This window comes from Drosophila grimshawi, unplaced genomic scaffold (assembly GCF_018153295.1).
Source record: "Drosophila grimshawi isolate 15287-2541.00 unplaced genomic scaffold, ASM1815329v1 contig_1369, whole genome shotgun sequence".
In the NCBI taxonomy this organism is placed as follows: domain Eukaryota; kingdom Metazoa; phylum Arthropoda; class Insecta; order Diptera; family Drosophilidae; genus Drosophila; species Drosophila grimshawi.
This window is the reverse complement of record NW_025062891.1, coordinates 2855469-2875842: the sequence shown is the minus strand read 5'-3', so window position 1 is coordinate 2875842 and position 20374 is coordinate 2855469. Positions and strand designations below refer to the sequence as shown.

Genomic DNA, 20374 nt, shown 5'->3' with positions numbered 1-20374 from the left:
CAGGGTATTAGGTTTCCTGCATTATGTTTATATATGTACTGTATTTACACGAGCCGACTTTTATGACTAGGCTGACGTGCATAAATTCCGGTCAGAATGCTGTTTACCTAGCTACTAACTGAATGGCGCTTCCGCGCTGCCATCTGCCATTTCTCTGGCTTAATAAAGGAGAGTTAACACAAAAGCGGCGTTATAAATATAACAGCTACAGTTACTACAGTTATACTCGACCCCCAAATGTCGGAAGTCACGAACAAAAAATATGTTTCATTTTGCAAAAGGACCTCTCACCTTGTCGAACAGGATTGTTGCCCTGCAGCAGCAGTTGCGACAAAATGCGACATGTGGGTCACAGGATACACGTTAAGTAACTGTAACTGCTCATCGATTTGCATATCGCTGCGAGCATGTGATGTGTGCACAAATCTAAAGGACTTCAATGTGCTGCTCTGTGCAGGATTAATATAAAATACACAAAAGTTCAACAACGATCATTTTTCAATCATGCTTCAAAATTTGTTAAGCACTTTTAAAAAAATAAAAACAAAAAAATATTTAAATATATATATATATATATATACATATATATATATATATATACATATATATATATATATATACAAAGTAAACAAATGTCCGCAGCTCGTCGCAAATTTGAAGAGTCAAATATATCAAAGCAGATTATACTTGCTGACACCATTAAAGCGAGCCAAAATATTTCAACACAGCTGAAATATTTATATATACACTCCAGGACACTTGAATAGGATACGCTTTAAGGCTTTTGGCTATCTTCCACTCCTTCCAAACAAACCAGAGCCTTAAGTTTGGTTTCTATTTTAAGCATATTTAATTGTTTAAATGTGTCAATTCCATGCCCTTAAATATGTCTACAAATGTATTGAGCAAAGAACAAGAAAGTGGCTGAACTTTAATTTGTGTCCCTTGAACAAGCCATTTTTGAGAAAAGAATATATATAAGAAAAATCGTATTAGATATAAACTAATTAAAGTATTTTCGATTGGTAAAATAAATTTTGAAAGAAAAGTATAGATACCTATCAAATATTTTAGTGTAATCGACGTCTAAGCTAAGATCGGGTATAGTCGAATATTGTTTTTCTGATACTTAAACTTTACATGATAATCATCTTTAAGCATTTTCTAGTACATTTAAATCCAGTGAGGAGGGCGACCATCTTTACATCTTCAATTATATTTTTTTTTTACACATTAAAAATAATGTTTTAGAGATATCAAAATTGGAACACAAGTTCTCGTATACCACGCACATATCGAGTTTATTTAATATTCTTTGAGTACCGATACATATGGATTTCCGATTGCTATAAAAGATACACTTAATAAATTCGAACTTTCCAAAAATATATATTATTTAACTGGGTATAATATTGGTCATATTGTTCTCTTTACTATATGCAGCTAAGATATACCCTAAACCCAGCTGTTGATTTTATTCTAGTTTTATTGCAGCAGTTCCCCTAAAAAGAGGCAGAGATGTTTTCATTCACTAGCCAGAACTGAAACCACCGACTTGCGGCAAACTTTAGACTTTTTCTATCTCTTTTTCCGCAGTCATAAAAAACAAGAGCACTTGCATGCCTGCTTACATTTGGGTGTGCAAGACTTTTAAATGTAAATTTGGCTATTAAACTAGAATAAATTTAGGGACTGTGTTCAGTCGACTACAGCATTCTTATTTGCTTAGTATTTTTTGCACTATCAGCTTTTTGATAGCTTTATTTGAATTAAAAACACATTGTTAATTCCGAAACGTTTATTGCCAACAGATATTGAGGCCAAAAGCCAAGTCTTAGCCATTTATTCACAGCAATTGTGTGTTTATAAGAAGACTTGACGCCAATTGCTAAGCCTTCTTAATAACAAGAGTAAATAATTATAATGATCGATCAGCTAGATCGATAAATATAATGTGGATATGTAATTAAGACTAACAATAAGCTATTTATATTAAATCACGCTCCAATTTCGAATACGTAAGCAATTCATTATTATCATCATCATCATCATTATCATTTAAAATGTTTATTCTTAAACAAAACAGAGGCTATTACATTTATGGAAATTGAAGTATCTATTTGAAATATTCAATATAAGTCGGAGCCAAAGAAAATGCTTACGCTGGATGAGCAGGGGTTCTTCTCTCTCGCTCAGTTCTTGTCTGTTTCGGCATCAACGGAGGCGGGCTCTGGCGCCGCAGCTCGCGAGGATGATGATGATTCTATCTCACAGGTTTCCGGTTCAACGTTTGGAGTTGGCGACGACGGCTGCGGCGGCTTTGGCGGTGGCGACGATGGTTCCGCCGTGAGGAGAGCATCAATGGCCGCCGCTGCAGCGGCAGCTGCTCGTGTGCGGGCACAGGGGGCACTGGGTAACGGATACGATACTAGCGATGATTGTGGTGGCGATTTGGCATCAACGAAGTTCTCGCCATCCAGATCATACAGATCCAAGTATTCGTTGTAAATATGCTCCCATTCTGTGTGCGGCTCCAGCGTGTCCATGACGCATTGCCTCAGCTCGAATTTGGATTTGGTCTGCATCGTTTCCGGCAACTCGCTGTCGAGCAGAGTGTCCATAAAGAGACGCAAACGCTTCTCGGTGCCGTAGCTGGCCAATTGAAAGGTCATCATCATATGCCAGTGCTTCAGTTCCTCGAAAGCTTCCAGCGCTTCGCACAGCTTAATCTGATTCTCGAGGAACAGCACCTTGGCCGTTTGCTGCCAGCTTTCGGGATCAATTTCCACTGCTCCACGCAGACTGAGATAGTTATGTGTGCCGGTCTGCATGCTCAGCAGAGGAAACTTGCGATGCACATGCTCCAGATCGCGTGGCAACGAGCCCCGTATGCCATTGAACATGATGGCATCGCCGGTGGCAAGGACGAGCCACGATTTCAATGGCGTTGAATACGAATAGGAATGGCCGCTGGGAAAACCAATCAGCGGCATGCCCTGATCCGTGATAACAAACTGCAGCGTCATGCCATGCTTATTGAGCAGCTCCAAGCAATTGGTGGACAAGCGGACTTGCTGCTTCGCAATATCCCAGATGCGCAACAGTCCACTGTCCGTCAGCACGCCCACCAGCTGATTATCGCTGCTGAAGGTGCAATGCAGAGCGGCGCTTGTCAACGTGATCGCCGGAAAGACGGGCGAGCCCGTCTGCATGGCCTGGAGTCGCATGCTGCCATCCAGGGAGCAGAGCATCACATATTTACTGCACAGATTCACATTGATCACCGGCGAGCCCACATACATATCCCAGAGCAGCTCTCGACCCAGTTGCGCCGTCACCTTGGCCACCATGCCATAGCCGGTCTTCAGATGGCCGTTCTGCACATGAATGCGATAGTCCTGCGAGGATTTCGTAAATTCACATTTACTATTCGCCGTTATCTGCAGTTTGGGACCCACTGTATTGCTGCCATTCACGTCGCACAGCAGCTGCATTGAGTTGCGCCTTGGTTGGATCGCTGCCGTTGCAGCTGGCGATGGCGGCAACATCAGACGTCCAACCGGTTCCGCTCGAGAGTGGAGCGATTCTTGCGATCTCACCAGTGGATCCACGCTACTGCTGCTGGTGGTGATTATGTTGTTGTTGCCGTTGTTATCATTGTTGCTGGTGGGAATGATGCTGCTGCCAATGCTGGAGATGGGCTCGTTTAGCTCATTGAGTGGTATAAACATGGGCGTAATCCGTCGCTTGCCATCCTTGGTGCGTGTCTCCGTCTGTTTGCTGATGGCGCGAGCTGGTGTACTGACGCCCTGTCCCTGGACAGGTAGGCGACGCTCCATGGCCGCGTTGGGCAGAGTATAGCTGCTCGGTTCGGGCAGCGTCGTCGCCATCTGTTTGCTGGCGGTGTGCTCGGAATGCTCCATATAGCCGCCATATTTGCGCTTGAATATACTGATTCGTTCCGTCTCCGAGACGCGGGTGCCCAGCTCCCGTTCGGTGAATTGAAGGCAGGCGATGGTGCCGTCGCCGCTGCAGGCCATCAGCAGGCATTGTTGCGGGCCCCAAGACATGTCCAGGATGCTGTCATTGAACAGCTCATGGATGACGACCATGGGACGCTGGAGCGCCGTCAGCCACACGGACAGCGAGCGATCCCGTGAGCCGACAGCGATCACACAATATTGCATGGCCTTGCTGGGACTGTCGCCGACCATGTCGCGCGTCAATATCGAACTGTGGAAACGGACACAGGTGACCGCCTTGCGATGCCCCACAAAATCCTTGTCACATTTCCAGCCCTCACGCTCGATGATCTGGGCGGTGGGTCCGCTGCCGTTCATCGCGTGCGCCGACACCAGATACTGGCCATCGGGTGACCAGGAGAGACGTAGTATGTGCGTTGTACCGCCGCACTGTTCGAACGGTTCCGTTATCGTTGTGCCGCACGTCCAGTCTGTTGTGCGCCATATCTTAATACTGCGATCATCCGACTGGGAGGCAAGGAAACGTCCAACCGGATCCCATGCAACGCCCTTAACCAGACCCGTATGCCCCCTGAGCGTGTGCAGCACATTCGGCAATGCCCGCGCATCCCACACAATGATCGTATTGTCTATGCTACAGCTGGCGAGGAAGTAATCGTTGGGTGACCATGCTAGATCCAGGACATCACCATCGTGGCCGCGCAGTGTGTGTATGCATTTATACGATTCGGGATTCTGTTGCATGCCGCCGGTGCCGAAAACACCGCTGGGTCCCAGCGCCTTTCGCCAGATCATAATTAGCTTATCATCCGAACCGGAGGCGAGCAGCTGGCCATTCTGCGACCAGCGCACACAATTCACGCACGCCAAGTGCTGATCCATTTGGCAGAGCATCTTTGGCACCGAGGCATCCAGCTCATCCTTCTCGGACAGCACCGGCTTCAGATTCCAAATGACAATGCGGCCGGAATCGGTGCCCTGCCCGCCAGTCGCGAATTTCGTGCAATCCTGATGCACATCCACCGAGAAGATTGGCTTATCATCATGGTGCACCCAACCGGGCTTCACGAGCCTCATTAATGCGGCTGTTGTTTGCGGAAATCCGCGAACCCAATTATCACTCTACTCGTCTTGCCGGCAAATAGAGATGCGAGTTAGTGATGCGCGCAACATCGACTTGACATCGATACATATTTATTTGTTCGCCATTAGAGAAGATCGATTCATCGATGCTTTCCCCCGAAGTATCGAGTATATCTATTGTAGTGCACAACGTCACCGATCAGTTAAATGAGTCAATGCTATTCTAAATAATATTCAACATTTATTACTTATTGTAGCAGTCAAAACTAAATATATATTCATTTCACAAAAACATCTGGTTATATCTCTTAATTCACAATGTTTGCGTGATCGATATCGATATTATATGTTAAGTACATTGTTGTATGTTAAGTTACAGATGTTATGTTACAGTCTTAGTACTACACTAGTGGACTGCTACAATGTGCATATGCATATGTCAACAAGCGGTTGTTAAAAATGTACCAATATTTTAAACTGCTTCGCTTTTTGCGTATTATAAGCGAAAGTATGTACTGCCTTTGCCATCTCTATGCGCCAAGCAAACCAGCCTTACAAGCACACACACACACATACATACATAAATGCTTTATAGGAACGAATTCACAATTTTCTCATACCAGTTAAGAGATATTTTGCATAGATACAGGCTATAAAGACTGCATATAATATATGTATATATATATATATATACATATATATATATATATTTGTATGTACAAATATAGCTTGGCTTTCTTATTTGTCTGTCACTTTCAGGTTATAAATGCGTGGAAAAAGCCGCATAGCAAATCGCGTGCTTAGCTGGAGTTTATTTTAAGGCGTCGCCAACACATAAAGCGAGGGCTGTTAACGTTTAGGGGCGTGGCCACAGTTAGGCGCATTTTTCTGATTACATTTTTAATTGAGTTACTTATTAAAACCTATTTAAATGCAGGTCCACTTGGTTGGCCATTAATTTGCTTGCCTTTTCTTGAAGAAGGTTGCCAACTTCCTCAAGACTGCTCCAAAGATCATTTTGAGTAAATGCTGTATAATTCTGAATAGCCCTTTCAACTCAGCTGTGGCGCTTGCTGCCGACCGTTAAAGAGTAAAAATAAAACCCAAGTAGCTTAAAAGTGGTCGTATAATAACATTCTTTATATATCTTGGCGTAAAATGCACGAAACTAAAACGCAGACCAAATGTTCCAATAAAAACACTTGGCAAACACTTCAGTTTCGTATTGTGATGCAATTGGCATCCTATATAGCACTTAGAAGGATCCGCATACTTGTACAGTTGGAGTGCATCATATATTATATATCCTGTATATTATATATCGCATAAGTGTTTCCTCCTAGAATTTTCATCAGCGTTTCCCCAATCCTTGCAATAAATGTTGAACCATTTCACATTTTAATACTTTCACATTCAGCATTTTATTATTCAATATAAAATTAATTAAATTTTAATTTAATTGTTCATTTTTAATTTTACATAATTTAATTTTTAAGTTGCATTTTATGTTTTGTTATAATTAATATATGACTTGAACTGTAGACAGAAAAAATCAATATTTTAATTTAAGTTTTAAGTATTAAATCAGCAAAGAAAATCTTGTGTGTTTTCTAATATAATATTTATATATGTAAATTTGAGTCGTGCATGACCAGCGTTCCCTAGTAGAAAGGGTATACAAGCAGAGTGTCATAATCATCTGTAACTGAAATTGGGACAACAGCGAAGCAGCAGCAACTGAAATGTGGAAACGCTTTAATTTGAGATTTTGCTTCAGCTTCATCTAGCACTGCAGTTGTTGTATATATATAAATATGTATATATATATATATTTTTGGAATCGTGTTTCATTATGCATATGAAATGTGGGACATGCAAAATAGTCGCACCCTCAAAATACCAGATATTCTCAAAGCGATACTCATTAGAAATTCATGAGCATTTTAAATGCTTTTCGTTTCGAGTTTGGCCAACACATTTTAGCCTTGTTGACGTGCTGATGTTGCGATAACAAGAAATTGCTGCCAGCACGTGACAAATTAAAACGAGGTTGATTATGACGTTTTTTCTTTTTTTTTTTTGGGATTTGTTTTGCGCCAATTAATATCAATAAGCACAATCAACACGCAGGAAGCTGGCCCTCGGGTCAGATCAGATCGATTAATCATTGTCACTTGGTGCAGCAGCTCTCATGTCTGCCAAAGACAATTATTTGTTTTTTTATTAGCCAAGCTGGCAGTTGATTGCGTTTAATGAACTGCAATGCGAGCATCAAATTAAAAACTGCAAAACCAAATGAAAAAGCAAAATTGACTGGGAGAAAATCATTTCTTGTAGTGTTTAACGAGCGCTGTAAAAGAAAACACTGCTGCGGAAAATGCAAAAAAGAAAACAACAAAAAACAACAACAAAACACAGTAAAATAAAATGTTATGTTATTCGCTTTTAGTGCAAAGTGGAAAACACAAAGCGAGTGAAAATGTTTAGTGAAAAAAGCAATTGAGTGTTGAAGAGAGAAACGAGAAGAGAGAAGAGTTTCTAAAACAATATACATATCCGAGAGATGACACATAATCTACAAGTTAGCTATACAGCTCTGGGCATGTCGGACGATAATCAAACGAACACCAATACGAACACGAACAGCTATTCGATGCCATCGATAGCATCGCCCACCCGCGGCACCCGCAACGTCATCTTCCATGAGGAGCTCAACGATCTGGCGGGCTATCCGCCGCAGCAGTTGCCAACGGTTCGAAGATTCTCCAAATCCTTTTTCCAGCGACCACGTTCGATGTCCGTCTGGAGTGACATTAGCCGCAGCAGCATGCGTCTGGATGAAAGGTAAGTTTGAATCCTCGAATGTGGAACGCATATCTGGCAATCAGACAGGGACCCCGGGGACCCAGTTCCCAGTTCCTGTGCGTGTTCCTGCTACTGCTGCTGATTGCGTGTGTGTTTGGCCTACTGTTTGACAGTTGGAGCAATAAACGAGCAGAAAAAGGGTTGCATAAATATTTACCTTCATTTCGCAGCGAGCCTCTAAGCCATTTCTGTACGCATCTATAAATAAATAAGCTTCTACCTTTTTCTCCTTAACGTTTAAGGGGCTGCGACAGACTTAAAGACAATTCTTGAATCGCTTTTAAATATCATACTGAAACTTGGTATGTCGCCTACAAATTATAATTGTGCTTGTATTGCAAGGACATTTCCACAGAAAGGTGTACTGGGACCGAATAAAAAAAGGATTTTTATATTTTTGGTTTTTACATCTTATCTCAGTGGTCATTTCACGCAAATTGCCCCGAAAGCTGAAAATGTGTTCTTTTCTATTCTTGGCCACTTTTATTGACATTAAATATTCATATTTCATGCTTATCTATTTAACGCTGCATTCTTTTAAAAAAAAAAAAACAAACAAATATGAAATGAAATATAAAAAAGGTCGGTTGGCGTTAATTAAATCTTAAATCACGTTTATCTAGCTAACAATTCATGTAGACAACAATTTAAGTTTAAAGCATTTTTATTTTTCCCAACTTAAAACAAGATAGAAGAAAGAACTGCACACCGAAGATTTTATACTCTTTTAGACAGGAGTTAATCTGCTGAAAGCCAAAATTATTTTTATATCTCGATTAAGTTTTTTGGAAACAAAATCGAAGGGTCAAAACAAACTGAACTTAAAATAATTCTTTTAATGATTTTATTTTGATTTTCAATATGTTACTTTTGGCAACAAGATATTTTATTTTTTATACAAAATCATACATATATATTTAAGGAAGTCATAAATATGGCAAATGATGTGATATATAAAAAAAAAAAAATATATTTATTTAAATACATTTATTTATTATTTTCTGGAGCTCAATAACCGACTTCTTTTTTGTAATTTACGTACAAATTGAATGGCGCCTTTTGCAATGAGCAGTTGAAACTGCTATTGAAAAATAAATTGTTAACTCTTATAACTAAACTAAGTGAAACGAAAATCACTTAATTCGCATATAGATAATTTTTCTAAAATTATCATTTCTGCCTGTATGAAACTTGTACTTATTTTAACCACAACTTAATAGAAAGTGTAAACTTGCATAGTCTCCCTCTAAAAATAGAATAAAACTCCAGAAAGCTTACAAATTAAAAGTAGGTTCAATCGTATAAAATCTTAAGTAATAAATAATTCAATGGTTTTTTCTTGGAACGAAATTACATTAACTATTCCGAATAAAAAATGTATTAAAAATGTAGTCGAAAACCATTTGACCAACATTTGAAATCTAAAGGGAGATTCAAAGGGAGATTTACAAAGCGTATTGTGTTTTCAGATTTTTGAACATTCACAAAACGGGCCAATTAAATGATTAAAAAATATATGAATTATGTTGCTATTGATTAATTCTTAGTTAATAAACATGCACAGCATTTAATATTTAGGGTAGCGGAATGCTTAGCAACGTTTTTGTGTTTGGAAAAGAATTTTCGTTAATTTGGCTTTGCATAATTCCTTATTAATTTTTCGCATCGAATTTCAGGACATTCTGTATGCCAGCTATTTATATTTGCTGTATACATCGTAATTTCTTTGCATAAGATTAAACAAATGAAATTTTAGAGCCTCGACAAATGTTTCCCCATTTGAGCGTAAATATCAGAAATTGCGCATACGCCCTGCTGAGCGAGTAGAACGTGGCTTTTATAACCACTGAAATAACTGAATTTATGGACGTCACAGTCTGTGGGTCACTTTAATTTGGTTAAAGAAGTAGATGGTTGTTATCCTGTTATCCTGTTGTCTCCCATAATAGCACCAGATTATCGCTTTTGTGATATTTAATGCCATTTGACGCAAACACTGTGTGAACTTAAGAGAATTCGACTTATTTTCATCGCATTAAAGGTCATTGTCGAAGTTTGCTTTTGCTTTGGTTGACATTAATGGAGATTTGTTTAGATAAGAGGCAAAAAAAATTATATTTGTATCGATGATTGGCAGCGCATAAATCTTGTACATAAACGACAATAAATTTGTAAGAAAATTGTTGTTGACAGTTATTCAAGACAAACGATTTTCTAATAAACTCTAATGTGATAATATTTAACACTATTCGGCTGCTGGAATAAATCAGAATGAAAGTATGGAATAGTATTCAGAAAATCACATTTAAAACGGTTTAATAAAAGAATGTTAATATAATAATAATATATAATTTTGATTATTGTTTAGTGATCTCTTTTTGTAATTTTAATAGGTATAAACTCCGATATATTTCAAGTCCCGGCGATATTCGTCTTTCACAGGCTCGAAATACACGCAGAGAAAACCATATTTGTATTTGAAAAATTGAGTTCATTTTAAAAACCACAGCAAGCATATAGCTCAATTGCTTTTCGTCAATTAGAAATCACATTTTAGCAGCGAGTTCATTATATTTTATTTTAAAAGGCTTATTTCATATTCGCCATCGAATTAAATAAATGCAGGATTGGCTCAGCTGTCAACAATTCCAATTATGAGGTCGGTAAGCACGTCCCAAAGTGCTTTAAGTGGATTTTGGCTAACAGGTTCAACTGCTTTTGTAGACACTCGAGTCCTTGCACAAAATGTTTCGAATATAAATAGCAAAAGAGAACGGTTATCTTTGCAGACCGAATATTAAATACGCATTTAGATTTGAGTTAGTCTATTGACATAAAGACTTTTGATCGGAGTTATAAATATTATTAAATTTTTGTTCGCAGCTTAAATTATTATTATACTTTTGTACGTTGCGAAGTATTTAACTTACGTGATAACGTAATCGACATTCTCTCTGTAATAAAGATTAATGGATTTTTGACTCGATGATTTCATTGTCTTCGGCAAAATGTGAATAATCTTTGCCTGAACAACAATAATAATGTGGAAATTTAATTTTTTTCTGTACATCCTTGGCTATTTGACATCACAAATAAGCCACGAACAGAAGGACATAGCTATATCGATTCGTTTAGTGATGCCGGTCAAGAAAATGGAGTTCTTATGTTGTCGAAGATGTCGCCTTTATTGCGTTGCACAGTTGAAAACCAAATAAAACCACAATCATAAATTCTTAAATTCGAAATCGGATTGCACATTTGAGAAAGATTCAAGGAAAATGTTCAATTGTAACGCAATTGACCAGTTAATTTTGGTCATTGGCTTTGTCCAATAAATTCAGTTCGGTTCCAAATTAAATATTTGCAATTTCATGTCTGGGCCTGGGCTACAATGCTTCTTTTGCATGCAGACCACACCCAATACAAATTGGTGTTGCAACTGGGAATTGGCAGGCAAGGAAAGTGCAACAGGAAACGATTCCTTTCCTCCGCCGCCGCCTTCTTGACACAAAATATGAATATTGAGGTATAACGATAAGAGGCTCGAGGCTTTGAGCCGGTCGAGTGAGTGAGCCGGTCAGTCAGTCAGTCAGTCAGTCAGTCAGTCAGTCAGTCAGTCAGTCAGTCAGTCAGTCAGTCAGTCAGTCAGTCAGTCAGTCAGTCATTTTGTGTGCTTGTTTGCCAGTCACGTGCTCTGATAAACTGTGTGGTGTACAGCTCTGGCAATTTATGTCGGACTCAGAGCTTCACTTGTGTCCGCAATCGTCCCCTCGTCTCTGTGTATGTGCGCCAATTAGCGTAAATAACTCAATTATGCTGGCTTGCTGTGAGACCACAGACTATGAGCCCCTGCTACTGCTGCTGCTGCTGCTGCTGCTGCTGCATCCACACCTTTTGATTGGTGATTATGTGCGCCTCCAGCTAATTGGCTTGTCATTCTGCAGCTATGCTTGTGCGAGTGGCTGGGTGTCAGTGGCATGTGGCAGTGGCAGTGGCATGTGGCAGTGGCAGTGGTCTGCGTCACACAATTATTGCACTTATTAACATCAATAATATGTTCTTGTTGGCAGCATATTGTTTCATAAACAATGATTAACGATCTAGAATACATACTATCCCTGAGGCTGAGTACATGCAGAGAAATTTCTAAATCTCAAGATTATGTTGGTCTAAAAACCAAAGTTTTTATTTTATTACTTCCAAGGTAGATTTTGTTTAAAAGTAAAATTATACAAATAAAATAAATTCGCTAGTTTGTTTTTTTTGGTTGGGTGCACAAAATTCTTACATTTATTATTTTGTTATATTTGTAATTAATATTTATATAATCATATTAAATTAGTTTGTAAATTCAAAAAATTATTTTGAAATACAACAGCATAAGAATATATATAAATATCAATAACATAAAAATAATCTTATTATTTTTAAGAAATTTTTTTCGTGATTTTAGAAATTATTTCTAAAAATCAGAAGCATCTTCTGGTTTTCAACGCGATTTTCTATAATTTAATGCGATTTATATTCCGAGTCACCAAATCACTTTTACGTGGCTTATATCAATCATATATTTCTTATTAAATGTATGATATTTTAAAAGGGAACTATTAATAACTGAAGTGACATATTGGTAATAAGAGTATTTGAGATTGAGTATGGAAAAAAAAGAGTCTTCGAAGAAGAATGGGAAGCTTAATCGCATTTATTTGTCAATTCGGAAAATCTACATTGCTCGAAGTCTGCCTAATTCGAGCAGCAATCAGAGTGAAGTTTCATTGCATAGATAGAGATAAGGATAGAGTTCTAAGCAGTAACAATAAAAGTGTTTGCAATTTTAAGTTTTCTTCACATTAGTTTTAATTACGGATAAAAGCAGGAGCATGACTGCTGCTTAATGCTTCAAAGTTGAGACCTTCATCTCTTGAACATATTAAAAGATTTCCTGTGACATCGACCAAGCAGAGAAAGTGAATTCGAGTAAATACAAAAAGTTTTTATTAGTACAGAGCCAAGCAAAGAAGGCACAAGTTGTGTTAACCAGAATTGTTTTCTCAATTTTTTGTCTCAATTGATCCCGCATATATTTTTTGTTGCTTCCCTTTCAGCATTTACAAGCAACACGCAACGCGAGGATTGAATCCGATAAGAATACAAAACACACACCACACACACACTCACACACACACACTCACACACACACACACACACACACACACTCACTTACACACACACAGTGGGAAATATACACAATCACTTGAGTGCGACTCATATATCAAGAGCTATTGAAAAACATTAACAGCATGCTTCAGTTAAGATCTTTGCCTCATCCCTGAGCCACACCCCTTGCCATGTGTGTGATTTACTGTGTGTGTGTTTATCTTAGGTCAACTAAATTCTTTCATATCCAGACTCAAATTGCTATATATTTTTTCGTTCTTTTGCTCTTTGTATTTGCAGGTGAGTGCTTTTGGGTCATAACCTGTATCCAGTTGGTATCCGTTTTGTAATACAAATTGTGTGTGCTCTGGTACGTATGAGTAATATGCCATATTTGTGGCACTAGCAGTCAGCTATAAATTGTAAGCATCTTAAATTGTGCACATCTCTCAAGCAACATTAAATTTACATAATATTCGCTGTCAAGCCTTGGCTTCCATAATTTCCTTTAGCTGGGAGGCCATTTAAAAAACAATACAAAATTTTGCATCTAATTTGGTAGGCAACTGCCTGTGACAGGTATTTGACGCCTCCCCCATTTAAAGCAGACAGCGGGGCGTGGCCAACGATTTCCCACCTCCATCGAATCGTGTGCTGTGGCTGATTGTGCTCGTCCGGGCGTATCGAAATGATATGTGGCCCGTCGCACTCAGTTGTTGTGGCAGTTGTGGCATGTGCTGTCTCTAAATGTGGCTGTCAACATTTGGGATTGTACTTATCAAAAAATATGCCTGCCTGTTGGCAGCAGCAGCGAACAAATGTTGTAAATTGCTGAGGTGTGTTCGAATCTAGATTTATGCTTCTCTGAAGTCATATGAATTTCGCGAAGGTAAACTTTTATTTCTTATCGTATTTTCTTAAAAGTCGAAAGTTTAAAATTTTATTAAAATTCAGAACATTTCAAATCTTTCGAAATTTGTTTGCATATAATTATAAAAAATAAATAAATGCAAACTAAAATAATTATAAATAAATAAAAAATTGAATTTCTATTTTTCCTACGGCATTTAACACATTAATTAGCCGATTTTGACAGATATTGCTTTTATTTAAAGAATGTGGACAGAAAAAGTTTAGAAAATAAATAATATAAAATTATAATAATATAATAATAATAATACATAATTTAAAATTAAATTTAAATTTAAGCTTACATCTAAAGTTACAAGTTAAGTGATATCAGATTAAAACTGAGAAATTGAAATGTAAAATTATAAAATAAAATAAGGAATATAAAGAAAATAAAGAATATTAAAATGTAAAATTGGGGAAATCCAGAAAAAATCCAAAGCAGTCCCAAAATTGTGAATAATTCAAATGAAGACGACTGATTGAACTATAACTTGTATGTTTCTTACCCCAATCTGGATGAGATTTGGACAGTTGATCAATAATATATATAATATATAAATTTAAAGGCCAAACATTTAAAATATTGGGAAATCGATATGTGCAGAAATTCGAATTTGTCGATCAAATAAAATATAGTCGATCTCTAGCTGTAATAGTCTATGAGATCCGTTAATCCTGCTCAAGGATATTTCTGCTGGTTGGAGAAGCTTTCTTCTGCCTGTTACATACTTTTGCACAGAAAAACATTATACACTTTTTACCCATTACTAATGGGTTTGCGGAGTAATTAAGTCGAATACCAAACAGCAAAATAAATTTATATATTTTATTCGTCTAGACTAAAGCTATAAACTAAGAAGCTATTTGAGTGTGTTATGTGTTACTGAAAAAAGGTTTTATTTAATGATGCTGAGGGAATAGCTAAACATATAAAGTGAATTATAAAAATGCTGCGAGGACAGCTTAAATAATTCCCTTGATAACAACAACAACTATTTGCTCGTAATGTCATTGATTGTGTTATTCGGTCAGTCGTTTGAGTGCAGAATAAAGTATATATATTTATACTTATATACTTCAAAGTTATTTATATTCATACCAGCTAATTTGATTAGTTAATCTTACTTAAAGAAAAACCTTTTTCGCCTTAACAAGGGTGAAGTTTGTGGTTAAGAGATTAGCCAGCAATGCTGTTGAAAAGGCGTTGGGGCAAGTCTAATAAGCCAAGCCGCATCCAGACATACACACACACACACACACCCACACACACCCACACAAAGCCAGTGTAAAGCTCAGACAGCTGTTTGTAAAGTGAAAAATGCTGTTGCCTGCTTTGAGGCGTTGTCATGTGGCACACATTGGCGGCAACTTGGCTCAGAAGATTTGATTAAATAATTAATTGGCTTTAATGGCTCAACGTCAGTGCAACAAGTATAAAACGCCATTGCGAGACAGTCACTGAAACGAAATGAAAATTGCTAAAAATAAATTGAAAAAAAAAAATGGGTAAGGTTTTTGTCAGACAAATTTGTAGATTTTTGTGTGGATTTCGCCGACGTTTTACAACTGGCAGTTTGCGTGCTGGAAATTAATTAACACAAAACCCGCTTCAGCCAGTTGACCAACATTTTTTGTTTACTGTCAGCAGCAACAGCAACAACATGAGGCACTCCTCTTGAAAAAACATTGTTTTTTTTTGCTGCTGCTGCTGTCAATCTGTTTTTATCTTTAGATATGCAAATGAGTGCAATAAGTGTGGAACAGAGGGGAGGAGGGGGAGCGGTTGACTAATGTGGCTTGGTGAAGGACGCTGGGTTCATGAGTTCAGCTGCCACAGCTGGCGAATGTGAAATGCATTTGCAGCACGACACACATTTAAATGACCTTGGGCGGGACGGTGCTGTGCAGGGCGGAGCGGGGTGTTGGGGCGTGGCGCCGGTTACTAAATAAGCTTTGTGTCCAGACAAATACGCTTAACATTACGCATCGAAGCACGTTGCACACACACACACACACACACACAACGCTGCTTTAAAATCCTTGTGCTGCTGTTAACTGCGCTGCTAGCAGCGCTGCAGCTGCGACGTCAACTTCTGCTGCTGCTGCTGTTTGAACTTCGTTGTGCTCGCTCTCTTTAACTGACTTGCTCTTTGCTGGCCAGCAAGACACGTGTTTCTGCAGCTTCTGCTTTGTGCTTGTTATTCGCTGCGTGCGCGTTCAAGAGAGAAAGAGAGCCAGTGAATGAGAGCGCTTATGAAAATTCATTCAATGTAATGCGACAGCGTTGCCAGTAAACAAATAAATAACATTTCATTCGCTGCTGCCGGCAACGTTGCCAAATTGCGTGTGCTTTATTTTGTTGTTGTTCTGCTGTTGTTTTGCAATGTGCGAGAGCTTTTTGTGTAGAGTTTTAGCGCGTGCAGCTTGACAACGAGTGCAACAGATGGCGCTAAATGTACATTAATTTTGCAAGATTTTATGACTTTTTTTTGCTATTATTGAATACTTATTGTTAAATAATCTAGCAAAACTTGCAATTGGAATTTGATTAGCGTCGGTTTAGTTTACTACTAATAAATGAGTGTATTTAGTATTCATTTTTATTAAATTCAATTGAACAAAGATTAAATTGGGTCTAAATCGAATCTTACAAAAAAAAGAAGAGAAATAATATAAGAATAATTCGTAATATTTGGATTAGTTTTGTTTATTATTTGCGAAAGATATTATGAATATTTCGTTAAGGCAACTTCCTTTGTCAGATTGGCCTGATAGATATGCCTAATGGATAAGCTGCTGAAATGATCAGAATGTTCTATCCAACTAAATTACCCAACTATTTGGCTCGGCCATTTGCATTACTCATGCATAAAGTATTTTCAATAACACACAAAATAACCAGCCAATTATGGCATAAATATGTCAATAATAATGATGACATTAACAGTAAAAGTCGAAGTAGATTTAGGCCGCAATCAAAAGTGTGGCTCAGTCCGTAATGCGTTGTCCTTAGCAGCATCCTTTGCGAGACACACTCTCCGTCAGGCTTGCCTATGCCATGTATTATGGCCATCAGCATTATCGCTGCTGCTGATGCTGCTGCTGCTGATGCTGTTGCCGCTGTTTTGTTTTTGCTGGCGTGCTAACAGCCTCTAACAGCAAGGACGATTAAGATGCAAAGTGTATATTAGTATGTTAACACTCAACACTCAACACTCACCACTCACCACTCACCTCTCACCACTCAACGCACAAAACACGACGCACAAAGCACTGCGCTATATTGTCATTGCTGTCCTCTTCCACTTGACTTGACTTGACTCGACTCGATTTGACTTGGCCCGAGGCAGCTGCGTGTCCTGGCTGTTCTGCCTACGTTCGACTCTGTTCTGTCTACACTGTGCGAAAAAAAAAATAGTAGATAAGCTCAGATCAATTAGTTGTATTGTTGTTTCTTAACATCAGCTTTTTATTTTATAATGAAAAATTTCCAGAATGCACAAATTGAAACTCCAAAAGGGAATTTATAAGAATTTAAAGAAAATAAAAAAAACAATTCGTAAATATATTTATTAATATTATATAAATAATTTTTATTAAGAACAAACCTTCTTAGAAATTTCTTTTCATTAGACATTTATTTCATAGCTTGAGCAATCTTCACCAGAAGTCAAAATAGATTTTTGGACTGCCTTTTTACATTAAGGAAATATATTTCTTTAAAATATAATTTAATAATAATAATATAATAGCAGAAAATGATTATTATTAATATAATTCTTAGAAATTTATTTCGAAAATTTAGAAATGTTTTCTGGGAACTGAAACATTATAAAATTCATATTTATATTTTAGAAATATACTTATTAAAAATAGAAACTTTTTCTAAAAAAGGAGCATTTACAATGATAATTGAGTAAAAATATGAATATTTATATCTTACAAATTAATTTTTATTATTTCTTTTTGGAGAACTTTATTTCATAAAATTAGAATTCATTCCAGAAGTCAGAGAAATTGTGTTGACTTTTATCCCTTTTTCCATATTAAATTTGTTTAATTGTAGTCTGCAGTTTTTTCTAAGTGTAAAGCTGGGCAGCCTAAGGAGCCGTCTCACCATCCGTCCGTCTTGCTGTCCGTCTGCCTGTCTATCCGTCTGTCCGTCTGTCTGTCTATCTGTTTCTCTGTCTGTCTGACTGTCCGCTTGAGTGGCCGGCTGCTGTGTTTGGCATTTGAAATGGAACTCTGGCCAAATTCTAGCCCCTGGCTGCCTGGCTGCTTGGCAGAAGAAGAAGAAGGCGAAGAAGAAGAGAAGCTGTTGCCCCTTCTAACTTGTCCATGGCATTGATTTATTGGGCCCGTTGACTGCTGGCTCAATGTGCTTCTAAGCCGAGCAAGACGACATTGTTTTTGTTTTATTTTGTTTGTGCTTCACTATTCCCAATTCCCTTCCACTCCCCCTTCTCCTTCTCCATCCCCATCTCTTCTCTGCTCCTTGTTTGGCTTTATCATTATGACATTTATCGTTGTTTACATCTGTCATTTGGCTGGGTGGGGTCGCCTTATTAAATAGCAATATGCGTGCGGCTTAATTAAATTAAATACATTTAATTATTACTATGGCAGGTATATATTAAGTAGAAATGTTCAACAGTGCGTATGCGTAATATTTCATTGCGTTGGCTTATTTGCAACTGCATATTTAGTGTATGAATGTGTGGGTGTGTGTGTGTGGCGCCATCTGTTGCTCAGCGGCAGCGGATTTACTTGCGGGTGTGTGTGTTTGTGTGTGTGTTGGCCTTTTAAATTTAATTAGAGCCTTAAATGATTTGTGGTCGTCTCTGGCGGTGGCACATTGTCTGCTCGCCTCTCCACATGACACTGAAATAAATGTCGAGTTGCGGTCGTAAATATGACAACGTCCAACGTTAATTAGACTTTGAGGTTGTTAGCAACATTGTGTTTTTATTATAGCTGTTCTTGTTGTTGTTGTTCCTCTTATTATTGTTGTTCTTGTTGTGCTAACGCTTTTGTGCGAAAACGCTTGTCTAATTGAGTGACTTGTAAATCAAAAATGAGTCAATAAGAAATTTACAGACAAGTGCGTCGAGTATTTGAAAATGAGAGCAATACTTTGGTGAGTTCTAAATCAGCTTAATTATATGCTAAATGAAATCTGAATACAATACATACGAAACTAAAGAATACATAGTCTAGATTTATCTCTCATTTCATTCCCAAAAAATAGTCAGAAAATATATGTTATTTATGTGACTATTTAAAATTCGATTTTCTCCAAATAAAACTAATTATAAAGAAAATGTAAAAATTGAGCCATAATAAAAATTGACTTTAAGCTAGAAACGATTTCTTTTTTTTCGAAATCATTTCTAAATAAACGAAAAACAATTTCTTAAACTTGGAATGCCTATTCTCTCTAGTTATTGAATACATATATAAGTTATATATAAGTTTTTTCAAATTAAATTACATGTTCTTTTAAACCATCTAATAAATAAATAAATAAAAAAAACAACTGCTTAATACAAACAACAACAAGCTAATATTAAATAATTATTTTGGAATATATCGGAATGCATAATGGCGGAAAATAAAGTCCAGGAAAGCAGTAAAAACCTGTTTGAAAAGCTGTGGAAATTATTGCTGGAAATGTTTGAGAAATAAATATGAAACATTTCTCTTTTGATTTAGGCAGTTGATTTTATATTGAGGCAAACAAAATTCCAAAATAACAATAATAAATAAACTTACAGATATTAGTTCTCCATATCTAAGCTCTTATTTTGTTTTCTTCTTTAAATATTAATCCCATCATTTTATTCAGCGCAAGCAAACTCAAATTTATATTTTGCTTATTGAGCTTGATAATAATATTTTTCTAGGATAAATCTTTGTATGATGACTAAAGCATTATGAGGATAAGCCCAAATTATGATCAAGTCATTAATAATTTTATTTTGCAATTAAATACCCCACAAATATTATAATATTTTTTGAATGTAAAGTTTTTTTTTTATTATCAGTACATCAGCCCCTTTACAATCACCATTAAGTTCAATGCCTTTTCGCATCAATAAACATAAATAAAAAATGCCAAGCCGATTAGATTTTAATATTCAAATAATAAACAGATAGTTAAACATGAAACGAACTCGTAAAAAGAATGGAAATAAAGAGATTGCACATTTGATTTGACTGAGGCAGTTCTTATTCAGGTTTGCTCTTTTCCCGCAATTGTCAAATGATTCCTTAAAGCAGTTTAGCTGAATAATTCAGAATTATTACAATAGTTTTGTATATTTGTCTTGCATTTGTTGTTGCATCTATTTTATTACTTCAACCATTCAAGTTCT

At 37.3% G+C, this 20374-nt stretch overlaps 2 protein-coding genes across 10 annotated transcripts in view; one reads left to right on the top strand and one right to left on the bottom strand.

Moving 5' to 3' along the window:
- LOC6559773 (potassium channel subfamily T member 2) overlaps positions 1–20374 on the top strand; it is a 143078-nt gene that overhangs the window by 33808 nt on the left and 88896 nt on the right. For 5 of the 9 annotated variants that reach the window (XM_032743582.2, XM_043214362.1, XM_043214361.1 and 2 more), the window contains exon 1: positions 7500–7910. The exons of 2 other annotated variants lie outside the window; for them this stretch is intronic. In XM_032743582.2, the coding sequence (XP_032599473.1) occupies positions 7630–7910 (281 nt within the window). In that variant the 5' untranslated portion in view covers positions 7500–7629. Of the gene's footprint in view, positions 1–7498; positions 7911–20374 lie in introns of those variants that run through there. 2 more of the 9 variants (XM_043214363.1, XM_032743575.2) reach the window with 2 other exon arrangements.
- LOC6559775 (protein HIRA homolog) lies at positions 1784–5113 on the bottom strand. The gene has a single exon (XM_001987158.3). It carries the CDS (start codon positions 5058–5060, stop codon positions 2193–2195), a length of 2868 nt encoding a protein of 955 aa, XP_001987194.1. The 5' UTR covers positions 5061–5113; the 3' UTR covers positions 1784–2192.

Coding starts and splice junctions, on each gene's coding strand:
- LOC6559775 (XM_001987158.3), bottom strand. CDS start 5,060: ATGAGGCTCGTGAAGCCCGGTTGGGTGCACCATGATGATAAGCCAATC.